Below are 14,385 nucleotides of genomic sequence, written 5' to 3' on the forward strand. Positions count from 1 at the left end.
CTAAAATTTAATTTGCCATGTTCATTATAACAGGCAAAAGAGTTAAAAAAATTCAAAGCCAAGTATACGATATAAAAGAGAATACACATGTAAACTTACACGTGTTGATAGGATTGCAAGTATCATTTCATTCTTGCACTCAAGTAAAGAGCAGGAAGCGAAACGCGCGCAAAATTTTGTCTCTCTTTAAAAAGAATTCGCATGAAGCATTTTGGAGGAATATATGCGACTGATCTCTGAGGAATATGGAAGTGTAAATCTGTAAATCAACCTGCTACTTATCGATGCTCCCTTGGGCAATGTTTTTCACGAATGACTCGTCAGGTTACCAATGTTGAAGAGAAGGGATAGATAGAAAAGTTATCGCCACACTTTGCTCCAAAGTTAGAGAAATGGAAAAAGTTTCTATTTATAAGAATTAATACAATTTAAGTTTTAGATATTTTCGACGAGAGAAGATTGCGTAAAATAGTTTTAGTTTTTTCAAGAATTTTTTCAATTAATATACATTTTATGAAATAACAGAAAATATGGTTCTCGTCATATCTCCATATGATCTTATTGTTAGTAGAAACTTTCTAAAATTATTAAATATGAAATATCGTTTATAATAAGTCGCTTATCTAGTTTACATTTTATGTAGCAGTAAATTGTTGATCTTTGTATAGTAATTTTCGAATAATTCGTAAATTAATTTAGTTGCGCACGCATTTAGGAAAGGACCGTGAGAATGCTACTGCAAGGATTACACGAAGGCATCAAGGGCTGCAACTCGTAGAATTCGAAAGTTTAGATTGCACCTTCGCGTTGGCCCCGACCAATTGGTTTAGTAGTTTTAGCCAGCAACAATGATAGAAAATATCGAGATTGCGATGCATCGATCTTAAACACAAATATAATTATTCCATTTACTTTAATTAAAAATACACTGACATTTCATGATTGACATTATGAAATAATGTTACGATTACTATTACTTATGATCAATGAAATGTCATATTTTAGTTATTTCAAAAATCATTATACAGAATTTCTCTTAATAAATATACCAATGAAAAACAAAAAGTATAAAATAATGTATATAGTAAATTGATATCAAAATTAATATTTTCATCTAAAACATTGAGGTTTCAACAATCAATTTAGCAATTCAAAAATATGGGTTTATGTATTTCAAATAAAGAGTACGAAAGTAGAACAAGTTATTTATGTTACCGTATTTTACATATGCGCGCGCGTGAATTGCAACATAAAAAATAAATATTTGATTTTATCTGAGTACGGAATTAATGACGAACATTTACAAAGTAAAACCACAGTACATACCATGTTTACTATTGGCCAACTAAAATGTTTTGCCTTGTCGTAAATAAATTTATTTCTGAATGTTTCATTGAACCTTTTTCAATCTTGTTTCGTAATGCAAGTGTATATTTGTAGAAAATTAGATAAATAGTCGTAATTGTATTTTCACAATTGGCAACATCACTGATTATGTCCAAAGTAAAAAAAATGTACTAAATTCTATTATATACAATTTTTTAACCATTTTTGTCAAAAAATATATATTGCGCAATGAATGATATTTTTTTCTGCTTAATGCATAATCGACTTAAAACAATTCTTTATTTTTCTTGTTACAGGTTTAAGACAACGGCCTGGACCTACGGATTCTCCGAGAGGAGGTGAGTAAGGATTCTTCATTAAAAGAAAAAATTATTATAATAAAAGCAAGAGGGATATTCACACACATTCTTCTCTGAAAAAAATTAGCAATATAAAGTTTATTTTGAGTAATTATCTCGTTTCATACTATCGATGCAGTAATTTTCAAGCGTAATTAAATTTTGTTAAACGAAAAACTGGAAAAAAATGTCAAAACTGAATTTTTGAAAATGGATAATGAGATAATATAATATTACATTATATTATATTTCGTTGGTACATGCCAAGAATGCTTATATTTAATTGCGTTATATGGATTATGTTTATATTGCAATATTAATTACATTTATTATCACTGTATTAACATAAAATAATATTATCGCAATTATTATCATAATGTTTATTATTCGACACGATTACCGTGCCATCGATTTCGAGCACGCAACCGCGTGATTTACATTGCGCCCGAAACGTGTTACACCGAGCGTATGTAATCCCGGCGTGCGATAAAGAATACAGATATACCGAAATCGATTTAGCTTTATAGACATTTGAAAATTTTATTCGCATCCAAATCAAATGCGAGTGTTAATACCCTTGACCGTTTGTACTACATTTCCTGCGTTCATTAGCGTAATTAGCATAAGCCTCCCGATTAACGGGAACGTTTTGCGGATCCAGGTGGACATGGGAACAAACGGATGGTACATCTCGTTTCATTAACTGATATACGCAAATCGTACCAAAATAAAGACATTAAAGCGCAATTATATGGTACAGTTAAATTTAGCGCGCTTCTCTTCTCTCCATCGCGGTATAATGCATGTATTTTCGATCGGACACAGAGACGGAATTCGCGGCGCATTTGGCAATCGGATGGCAGTTGTACAAATTGCACACACTGAGATTACGGTATGGTTGCGGTATTTGGCGTTATACGTACGCCGTAATTCCGCATGAGCCCGGCTCTAAAAACTGTTCGACTGTGCGATCGCGGCACGAAATGGCACGTCCGACGAGAAAATGTTACAGATTTTGCGACAAGCCCTGCGAGTGCTTTATCGGTACATTACGTCCCCCGCGTACAAACGGCCGCTCGCGTTTTACGGTCGGTCAGAGGTTCATAGAAGAAAATTGAAGCGTTAGCGCGGCTTTTCGCGCGCACGTTCGCAACGCGCAGCTGGGGGAACGAGCTATCCTTCTCCCCTCTTGCTAAAACGCGCCAATTTTTCCGACTTTCGGCCATGTCGCGTTCAGCCGCTAAAAAATACACGACTGCGACACACGGAATTATTTCCGTTGGCTTTTCAGTTTTTATTCGAGCTCGGGACATTATTCTTTCACAAAAACAATTGAGTTTTTGCCTGCACCCGTGTAAACACATGCCCTATCCAATCCTAATTTGGATTGTTATTAATCGAGTTGTCGATTTTTCTTTTTATTGATTGTGGAATAAAATGTGATATAAAAAATCCATCATTTTCTGATGTTTTTCACAATATTTTTGTTAGAATATTTCTTCTTTACAAGAAAATTCTAGTTTATATGTGTGTTTACATGTGTGTGTGTGTGTGTGTGTGTGTGTGTGTGTGTGTGAACTTTAAATAAATATTTTCTAATAAATTATCATATTTATGAAAACAGATTAATTATGAATTATGATATTATTAATGTGATAAATTAATTTTTCTTAACTGAAATTTTCAAAATTAATTTTTTTCAAATTCCAATTATAATCGCTCAAAGTGTATTTAGCTTAAATATGTTAAAAAAAATATTCAAAAAATATGTTCAAGAAAAAAATTTTGTTAATTATTATTTTATTACATTACTTGGTGTTCTTAAATCTTTTAACATATGTATATTAGTTGCATATTCGAAAGCTGCTTTGACATAAAAAAAATAAATAAAATAAAATAAATAAAAATGTGGAATTTTTGGAATTTTATCATAGAGATCGTAATATTGGCATCTTTTGCTACATGTTTTTATTTTATACGTTGCTAAAAATACACTAAATTTATATATGAACTACACCAGGTATTTTTAGTTAATTGCAAGAAAATTGCAAAAAATTACAATTTACTTTAAAAATGCCAAACTTATTAATCTTTTACTTTAGAGATAATAAATTTAGATTATTATTATACCGTTAAATATAAATAAATATAAATTTAGATTATTATACCGTTTCAAGCAGCTGCGTTTACAATATATTTGCGATAGATATTGGTATTGTAGATGCATTAATATAAATATTAATAAACTTGACGTCTCTTATACGTATATGTAAGTAATGTAGCACGTGACGATTATTCAAATTGAAATCGTTTGAACCGATTCGTAGCCATCGATCGCGCGTCAATAACTCTATTCTGTCGATTTCTCGAATGGGGATTTACGTACTGAAAATTCCCTATTTATCCGACGCATGCGGAGCCAAGGACGTTTCTCCTAGCCTCCGCAGCGACTCGTTAGAAAGTAATATATTCCGTTAGCAGCATAGGCGCGGACGGGAATACCGACGAGAAGGAAGATGTCCTTTTTACGCCAACGGCTCGTACGGATGTTCTCATCAAAGGGAACACACCGTATCCTTCCCCGTCACCCTTCAAGAATAAATCGCTCGTCGCTCTTCCTTTCTCCAGCCTCTTTCTCCGCAGAGAATTAAATTGCGTCCGTTTCTCCTGCAACGACATCGCTGAATTTTTAGTTCGTTTCTGAAGCGTTTCACTGTAGCACGTTCGTTCACGCGGTCGCGACGCCCTTCACAATTCGCGACCGAATCGGAATTGGCTTAACTGAACATTCAATACTCCATACAGTGCGCAGAAAGTACACATAAAAAACGAAATGCCTTTTAAAGCACGCACAATTACTTATTTACATATTAATCTCTCGCAACAACCGGGAAGGTAATTACGCCGTTTTACCACGTCGTCATTTTAAGCTAAAATATCGTTCTTTTACCTTATAAAAGGATGCACATATTAAAAATTTATTTATCTAGTTTATCACAAAGTCCATTATTCAAGCAATTGTTTAGAACGATAATGATTGAAATTTTTTATCTCTGAGAGAAGCAAAAGATTAATAAACATTTCCATTTTTTTGCTTAACTAAAATTTTTTATTTTTTGACTAACTAAAAGTATTTAATAATAAATTGATATTAGCTTTAATTCAGTGTACATTTTAGCAGCACATTATTAATTAAAGTACTATTAAATTTATGACTTTCCTCTCGTGCTTGATTATTATTAAAAAAAATGGTAACAACATTTTCTAAATGTGAAAAATTAACTGAGGTATAATAGCAAATATACTGTAATTTCGCATATTTTGTTTCTAATTTAAATAACAAAATTTCTCTGATAAGTGATCTGATCTATTAGTAAAATTTCTATGGTACTAATCATGCTTGTTATAAGTTAAAGTTTGGCTGTGATACAAAAAAAATCTTTTTCACAAAAATCACTCTAATTGTAATATAAAAACTCATATCTATCTTACCAGAAAATAATATTAGAATTTTCAGCTATAAACTTTACGAGCAATTTTAGCAAATTCAAAAAATAGCGTTAAAGATGATTGCGGACAAATGCCCATAAGCCTGTTGCCCAAAAATTTTCCCAACTCAAGATTGGACAATTTTGGCTTAAAATAAACTTTATGACGCGCAGAATATGTAAGTTTCCAAATGGACCGAGTCGTTTAATTTTCATTTTTATAAAAATTTTAAACTTTTTACCCTAATAAAAAATATTTATTTTATCGGTCATTTTTTCTACAACCTCAGGTTAACTCGCTCCATTTGGAATTTTGCATATATTCATAATTTATTCTCATCGTAATTCATATGGAATGATATTCGCGCTTTGCGAAAGTTTAGATTATTCTGTCGCGGGTGACGATACATAGAAAACAGTTCCATCATTTTTCATCGCCCTCTTATCTGCGTTTCTCTCACTATCGATTAGGCGTTCTCTGACATATTTGAGGATATAAGGATTGAATTCTCTTTAAATTTTTCCAGTTTCATGCTTCTCTCTTTTTCATATAATTTACATGCTATTAAAAATTTTAACGTGTTTTCATCTCTCATAATTTTGTTTCGTCATATCATTATAATGACTCTCACGACTCGTCGAAAATATTTAATTCAAATAGTTAGCGCAAAGTTTTAACACAAATTTTTTGGTTGTCAAAGTTTTTAGGATAATTTCCACAAATTTAACTTTATGTAAAGGAAAGAAATTTGATGAAGCTCTCGAAAAATTAATGTAACATTGCATTTCACCGAGGAAGCTTAAATCTCTTCACTCGAATATCATTGCTTTAATAACGTTTCAATTGTCTCTATTCCCGCGAAGGATTTCCGACTCGTTTCGTGTTCGTGTGTTATGTATACCTGGGAGGTTTTGGGTTGCCCATTTTCACGATGGTTAACGTAACGTTTGAATCTAACGTTCGTATCCAATTCTGTTTTAACGGAGTGACCGAGATACATAAACGACGGCGCCGCATCATCGCGACTCTCCCGCGCTTGCGGGAAAGTTTAAATTATCCTGTCCACCGGGAGGAAGCATCTCTCTTCTCCGAGGGGAAACGACTCGGATTGGTCGAGTCTGATTAGTTCGGCGGTCCCTCGCCTGCTTTATCCTCTGTCTCCTGCGCTATCCTCCAACTCCGTTCCCTCCTCTACCGTCGTCCTTTTCGCAGTTTGGTAACTACCGCGTACCTAGAGAATGACTGGCAATAGTGCAAGGTGTTGCTACGACTTTTCTTCCGAACGAATTAACCGGGAATTGCGAAGACTGCGATGGGGTCGTATTCACTTCGAATTCCCTTCTCTTCTTTTTCTCTTTTGTTCTTCTTTTCGTTACTCCCAACTGCTGCCAACCGCAAGTTGGCACAAACAGAGAGAGTATGCGTCTCACCAAACCACTGGGTTTTTAGTTCTCGATAATAGGATAGTTTGGTATCATTTTTGCTTCTTATTAATTAAGGAGATCTCTCATTGAACGGTAAACTCTTACACGATTACAGCGCGGTCTAATCCTCATCTCGTTTTTATTGTGCAGCTATTGGATATGCTATTTTATGCATAAAAGCTACAAAACATTTATGCAAGGCTAATGTCTTTATGAGGTGATAGCTTTAGACGCCATGTTGATCTAAGAAGTCAATAAATAAATATATAATTTTAAAATAAATATACAATTTTTTAAATATATAATTTTAATACTTTTTTTCTTTTTCAGTATATAATCGGTTTTCCTATGTCTGTTTGTATCTATACTTCAAGCGTAGAGAAAGATTTTTAATTCTATGTAGACAATAAAAAATGGCACATGCGTAAAAATTACAGTATTTTGTCGATAAAAGATAGGTTGAGAGATCTCCTTAAGGAAGATTTAATTTCATATTTTTCTTCATCTTCTCTTTTCTTATTAAATAGAATATAAAGTTGTTGTAGGTAACGGCGAATTCCTTTTTGCGTTTAATCAAACATCTGTGAGGTCTTAATACCGCGATGGAAGCCCGTATCAATTCACATAATGAACGCCCGGAAGGTGTAGAAACGGCTTTATGTATCTCGAATGTCTCTAGAGACGCGGTGGGCTTGGTTTAATCAGCTGGCGGATATTCCTACGATATACACGGCAAATTCAGAATCTAGTCTCCAAAGTGGCGGACTATAATCCAAATGGAATTCCTCCAGGTCATCGAAAGTTCCTTAATGTGTACATCCGTGCGGTAAGAATGATCACCGGAAAACTTCTTTAACAAAAAGTTAATTATTACGAGCATCGAATTGCGGGATTTTAAAAAAAAAGAGGTCAATCGATTGATTCTTCGTTAAATTCGATTATAATGAATATTATTTAAACCAACGATCGTTGCATAAATATACCTAACTGATAATTTGGATGATGGAAAACTTGACATCTCTGAATCAATCTTGCGCAATTCGAATAACTGAAGGATAGTAATTACAGTTGTTGCAGAATACGAAAATGTATAATGCGAAATGAGTGTCTAGGGAGTCGCCACCTGTGGCGACGACCTGGATCGGGCCCAGGCGCATAGGTCGCATCGTGTCGCTGCCATAAACTATCGCTTCCGCTAAATCACGTTCCATATCTCGCCGCGTTGATGTGTATCGCGCGAATTAATATTTATGGCATTACGTTGACCATGTCCTCTCTAGCGCGCGAAATGCGTTTTCCTGATGGGATGAGGAAGGAGAGGGGGAGGCGCGTTAGGATTGACACGAGATTGCATTCGTATCAAAATGTACGGATGTCAGATGACGCACCCCTTTTACGGTGGGGGATCGACCGCTTCGAAATAGCGGCGTGGAAAAAATCGAACCGAAATAAACGAGATGGGAATGAAACGAATTCAACGAGCCGTGGGGTATACATCAAAGAGTAGCCGCATGAGAGGATGAGAGAGCGCGAGAGAGCGCGAGTTCTCTTTTTCTACGGATCGCTGCGGCAAATAGGATGCTGGATAAAACTGTCGGATTATCTTCAACGATTCATCATGTTCCGATCAGTCGCGCGACACAACACAGATGTTCACGCAGGCATACAAAATTTGGATTTTGTGTAATCGGTTTATTTTTTTTAATCGCAGAGTCAGATTTAACTTTCATAGGACGTTGCTCAATTTTGATATCTATGTTGCATCTCGATTTCTGGTTTCGATATACATTGTGTATTAATATTTTTGACGATGAAAATTTATTATTAACTTAAACGTTATTAATATGAGCTTAAATGTTTATTATTCCCAACCGAAATAATGTAATTTAACTCTTTCAGCCATATATTTTTCCTGACGCCCAAAATTTTTGTAAATTCATTTTCTAGGGATTTTTTTGGTCAATGAAATCGAATCGATATTAACATTTTTAATTTTGAAAAAATTAGATGGCAAAATATTATAGATTTTAAATTATAAATTTTTTAAATTTGGATTCTGTGACTCAAAATAATTCCTAAAGAAAAAGTTTTAAGAAAATACATTCGTACTTTTAATTGTTAGTTTGAATTTATTACAAAAATTGTATTTTTAATATAGAATTAATAACGAAAATGTGGCGGAAAATTCTAAAAAAATTTTGAAAAATGCTTTAGAGTTCTAAATTCGTAAAAAAATTGCACTTTTGATTTTCTGATAGATTAATGGAAAATATATTTTTCCGTAAAAAAGTACTAATTTTGACTATTTGTTTTTATATTTTTATTTTATATTTTTATTTTATATTTTTATTTTATATTTTTATTTGGCAATTAACAATTAATGACTTTATATTTTTTTTACGTTTATTACTGTTCTAGGGAGCTTGTAAAAACAGAAACTATTTGTTGTTAAAGAAGTAGTTGAAAAAAATAAAAAACAACTGCGAAAAAAGATGAGTCGTTCAGTGACTCATCATGACGTAAAGCGTTAAACGATTACTGATCTCCAAACTTCTCTTCTTTTCTAATGGAAAATACACTATAAAATGTATAATCTCCCACACAATATTTTCACAATATAATTTCCCTCAAAGAGTTTATCCACACGTTTAAACACATTTTAATATAAGATATAGGCGCGTGGAAAGCTTTAGAGACTTGAAAATCTTATTGCGTTTGAAGTACAAAGGGAGTGTTGCACTAACGTTGCAAGGACGTGAAGCGCTTTCTGCAGAGAAGTGCAGAAATTTACTTCGAGACAGCGCGGAAGAACGCGACTATTATTATTCTCGTGTAGATCTCTGCAAAGTTCTGTGGCAAGGATCTGTTCAAGAGCGATAACGAGGAAAGCGCGAACTTGCTTCTCGCCGAGGCGCGCATTCCACGCTAATTCGCTCGAGCAGCAAGTAGTGTCAGTACCAGATGTTAAACGGCGCCATTCGGCCGACCGTCTGCGTCTTTCGATCTCATAACGCTGAAGTTTCTTCCGAGTTTGCAAAAATCGTGAAAAAGACTAAAAATTTAAAAGGATATTCGAAAAATGATGCATTGCGGATATTCGATATTTCTCGATTCACTTTCGAAGCTTTCTTTGCAAGAATAAAATATATCTTGTTAAGGATGTTTATAATAAAGATTTTTTAATTGGAGTTAAAAGAAATATCTCGAGTAAGAGAGAAAATAATTTTAGCATTTCAGTATTACTATCGCATAAAAACAAATATTGATATTTCTGATAAAAATGAGCCGTTATTTGTATCTGAATAAATCCGAAGAAACAAGCAATGCCGTTATATAGATTAATCATAACGACTTTGCAATTTTTACGATGCCATTCTTATGGAAAAACAGATTACAAATCGCAAAAACAGTTACAGGGGCCAGTTAACTTATTGTTAGCCGTGCACGAAAGTAGAATTAATGCAGTTTCGCAGTTTTTATTTGCGCTTTCTTTCGTTCGCGATTTAATTATCTCTTGTTTCCGCTTTTTCCTAACAAACACTTTAAATTGGGTTACGCGAATAAATTTCTTTTTTTCTACGTATTTTTTCTCGTCGATTTCTTTCAAACGGTTTTATGAAATATTCAATTGTCGGTGAAACATTAATTGTCGTAGTTTTTACGAGAGAAATTAGATTTATGATATTTTTGAAACGCTCGATGTTAAACGAGAGACAAGATGAAAAGAAACGGATTGAAAAGATTTAATAATTTGCCGCGTTCACGAAGGCGTAAGTCAGTCTTTTGCGCTCTTCTTTTCTCCCATGGCGGAAGTACCGTCGATACCCGCCGGTAATGCAACTCGCGCTATTTAATACCGGACCCCAGCAAAGTATTTCCCGGGACCGTAGGGGCGAAACTCAATTAACAAAGTGGCTCGTCATCGTCTCCGGCGTCGAAGCGAAATCCGTTTAATGCACTTTATCTTTGTTGCCGCAGGAAAATGGAAAGCACTTGAAATCCGTTTAATACACTTATCTTTGTTTCTACAGTTTACTGGGAGCGTTTTGCTTTCAACGTTTATTAAGTTACTACGAAAGCGTGGCAAGACGTAGAGCGCGAATGCATCGGCATACACAGACAAGAACGTTTGCCGGATAATCCTGTCGACGTGGCGAGGACTACTGTGTCCATCAGCGTTACGTTTTTACGCATACGTGGAGTACGCATAGTCTATTTCTCTTTTCTATCTCTTTTTCTAGTTGTGAAATAATTAATAACATTCTCGACCAAATTGAGGATTTTTTTAAAAAAAAACCTCGATATTCAATTTCCATTTTTTACATAAAAAATCAGAACTCTTTCGAAAAAGCATCACGGACTGTGTAATTATTCAAAAAATCTACTTTAAACCTATGCTCAGAACTATTCAAACTCGATGTGTAAAGTTGGCACCCCATTTTTCGAAGTTAACTTACTTTTATTACCATAATAATCAGAATTATTTCTAAAAACTACCTCTAAGAACTCTTTCTGTGGTTCTAAATAACTTAAAACTCTTAACAGAACTATAATACAAACAGACAAATACATACATATATATATTATAGAATAGTAACATAGAGGTGCCAACGTCGTATACTCCATCTCAAGTATCTTCCAATAGCATCTGTTCGTGTAAAAACATCTTGGTACATAATTCAAATGTTGAATTATTTTGCTTTGCGCGAGTGTTTTACCATAGAAGGAAATGAAGGTGATTCCCATTTTTCAAAATCACCTTTTATTATCATATTTATTTATTTTAATGACATACCATCTAACTATATCCAATTATATCGATATCTAACAACTATTAAAAACTCTTCCCGATATCTAACAACTATTAAAAACTCTTCCCTTGGTTCTAAATAACTCAAGACTCTTAACAAAACTATGATATCGTAACATGGGAGTGCCAACTTTGCATACCCCATCTCAAGTATCTTCGAATAGCATCTTGATAATTCGAACGTTGAATTGTTTTGTATTGCGCGAGTCTATTTTTAGTATCAAGAACCATCGGCCGCCTACATTTATTGTACAAAAACTCGCAAGATTTCTTCAAAGAGGACAGATGTGAGAGAAAAAGGAAGGAGAGAGAAAGAGAGACTCGAGCACCCATTGGGCTCTCGATGGATCCGGGAGAGCTTCTTTGTGCCGCCGAGTGGATTCCTTCGTCACATTCGACAGGTGCGCGTACGCTTGAGGCTGAAAGTAGACGGCTCGGAATTCCACTTCGACTTTTATCCCCGAGACATCTTGGAGTCTCGGAAAAGCCTAAAGCCCGGGTCGTCGAATCCTCTCCGTGTCTTCTCTCCTCTCGCGATTAATTGCGTCGAATAATTCCCAGATTCCGATGTACAGGATAATTCGTCGTTTCTCGTAAGTGATTCGTTGGCGAGATAGAAGCGAGTCATCGACGACGACAACGACTCGAAATTTGCAATTAGGGAGACGAAGCACCGACGGTAAAATCGTGTCCGGCCGGAGTCCGACCGTGGGAAAACGGACACGGACAGTCAGCCGCCTAATGGAGACAATTTATTATTTTCAACTTGCCAGCGAGAGCCCTGGTACAACGGGTCGTTTCTCGCGGCGTTTTCTCCTGGCGCGGGAGGCAAGCTGTTATGGTGATGGATAGTGGACCGAGAAGCATCAGCGGGGATGCGCGGCGGAATGAAATCGGGCGGAAACGTGGGGGTGAAACTAGACCAAGTCCGACTCCCATAAGGGGTTAACCATGCAGGGGAGTGGTTCGAAACGATTATTTTGTCGCATAATCGTACGCTTCATTCATCCCAAACGAGTTCGTCGGGGAAGAATCGCTCTTTCGTCGAGGACGACTGATAACTTCGACGCATAACGACGCGACATGGTGGTGCTTTCACGTCTTCGTTCGCGCTTTTATGCATCCGGGAGCGCTCCAATTTCGCTCGTGTCCTTTGTATGTAAATGTTCTGTGAAATGTCTTCCTTATGGTGGGTGTTCACGGTTATTGTATGTTAAATGATGAGCATAAATTTGCAAGAGGATTAGTAGTGCGTATAATGTCACGTGTATATTTCAACGAAAAATAGTAATCATAATCTGAGTAGGATTGAATGATAAATTTAAAAATTTAAAATTTTCAGAATCGTTTATATCATGTGTGTACACTGAGAAAAAATCTGGTTGCGTTAATTAGAATTCTGATAGATTCAACCAGTATGTCTGTTGGAAAATGAACGAACCAGAATTCTTGTAGAAATTACCAGATGAATCTGATTAATTTCTTCCTGTTGAATTTACCAAATTTTCTGGTTAATAATACTAAACTCGCCAGCACCAAGTTGTCTAAAATTTTTTTCATCTTATCTCAAAAGTCTGTTTAATATTCTGAATTCCAACAAGATTATTGGATAAATTCAATCCAGATTATTGAATAAATTATTTTAAATTCAGTTTGCTAGAAATTAAACTAATAAACAGTGATGCAAGAAGAAAATGCAGCTCAAACACACACAATCAGAGAGCTAGCGTCCTCTTTTTGGCACTACTGCTCGTAAGAGAAAAAAAAATATACTTTGGATTTAATGTTAATACTAATTCTTTATATACATTTCTCATGGCAAATATTGAATACGAGTTAAGTTAAGAGTGGCTCGCCGCCTAGAGGTAAGCAAAGAAATTAATGTAACAAGAAAATTTATAGATCCAACCAGAAAATACTAACCAAATCTTTGTAATAAAATCTATTAAACGTTTTAGTTATAAAAAATCGAGTCTTATCATGATAGAAATTCTTGTTTGATTTAACCAAAATGCCTTCAATTTTATCTTGTTGGTACAATCAAACGATTTTTCTCAGTGTAGAAATGTAATGTCGTTTTCTCCTCAATAAAACGGTGGCGCAGCGTAGAATATCCACTCTCAGATGCTTGTATCATTATTTCGAATGTTCAAACAACGCAACCACAGTCGTAGAGCTATGAACGTTACGGACGAACTACGGACGAACCGTCTAGCCTTTAATGCATCGCCAAGCGATGTTGTTTGTCAATGGCCACGGAACAAGGGATCTACACGTGCGCCCGCACATATACAAGAACACATATGCGTTTACACTGCCCTAGAGTTAGCGAATCGCAATTTGCCACAACCGGAATTCGTAAGGTCGGGACTTGAATACGCGGGGGTGTGTCGAGCTAATTGGCTGCTGGGGGAGCGAATCGAGCCACTGCTTTACTAACCGTTACCAGCGGTGTAGCTGTTTTGTATTGTGTGCACCGTGTGCGCGAAGTTTCTGACACCGGTGATTTTAATTGCGTCCGAGAAATCGGTCCGCGATGCTTTACGACTGCGCCTGAAACCAACCACGAAACACCTGCACAAAAGTAAGAGAACTTGTTTGATGAAAGAAACTGCATCTTGTTTTTTATCTTTAATTTTCTTTGATTTATTATTACACATTTTGAGAATTTGTTCGTCAAATCGTATTAATTTAGTGTATCGTTATTTGTTCATTTTAGGGTTGCACGAGAGATCAGTTTTGATATTGTCTCTCTATGTTTTCAACAATTTTCAATACCAATTGAATACAATATTTTTACAAATATCGTATTATCTTAAATCTTACTCAAACCTAGTTCATTCAACATACAAACATATAAATGTATTTATTATATATTGTATTATAATATTTATTATTCCATTCTTATATTTCAAACGGTCGCATCGCATTATTATTATATTATTCGTAATCACGATTATCATACGAATTTCGAGCG

The 14,385-nt window shown here is 35.1% G+C and overlaps 1 protein-coding gene across 5 annotated transcripts in view; it reads left to right on the forward strand.

Moving 5' to 3' along the window:
- The window catches only part of LOC105255044 (hemicentin-2), a 404,047-nt gene that overhangs the window by 132,154 nt on the left and 257,508 nt on the right, over positions 1-14,385 (forward strand). For all 5 annotated transcript variants that reach the window (XM_025412106.1, XM_025412105.1, XM_025412103.1 and 2 more), the window contains one exon: positions 1,644-1,685. In XM_025412106.1, the coding sequence (XP_025267891.1) occupies positions 1,644-1,685 (42 nt within the window). The remainder of the gene's footprint in view (positions 1-1,643; positions 1,686-14,385) is intronic.

The sequence above is a fragment of the Camponotus floridanus genome, unplaced genomic scaffold, assembly GCF_003227725.1.
Source record: "Camponotus floridanus strain SB8 unplaced genomic scaffold, Cflo_v7.5 scaffold48, whole genome shotgun sequence".
NCBI classification, from domain to species: Eukaryota; Metazoa; Arthropoda; class Insecta; order Hymenoptera; family Formicidae; genus Camponotus; species Camponotus floridanus.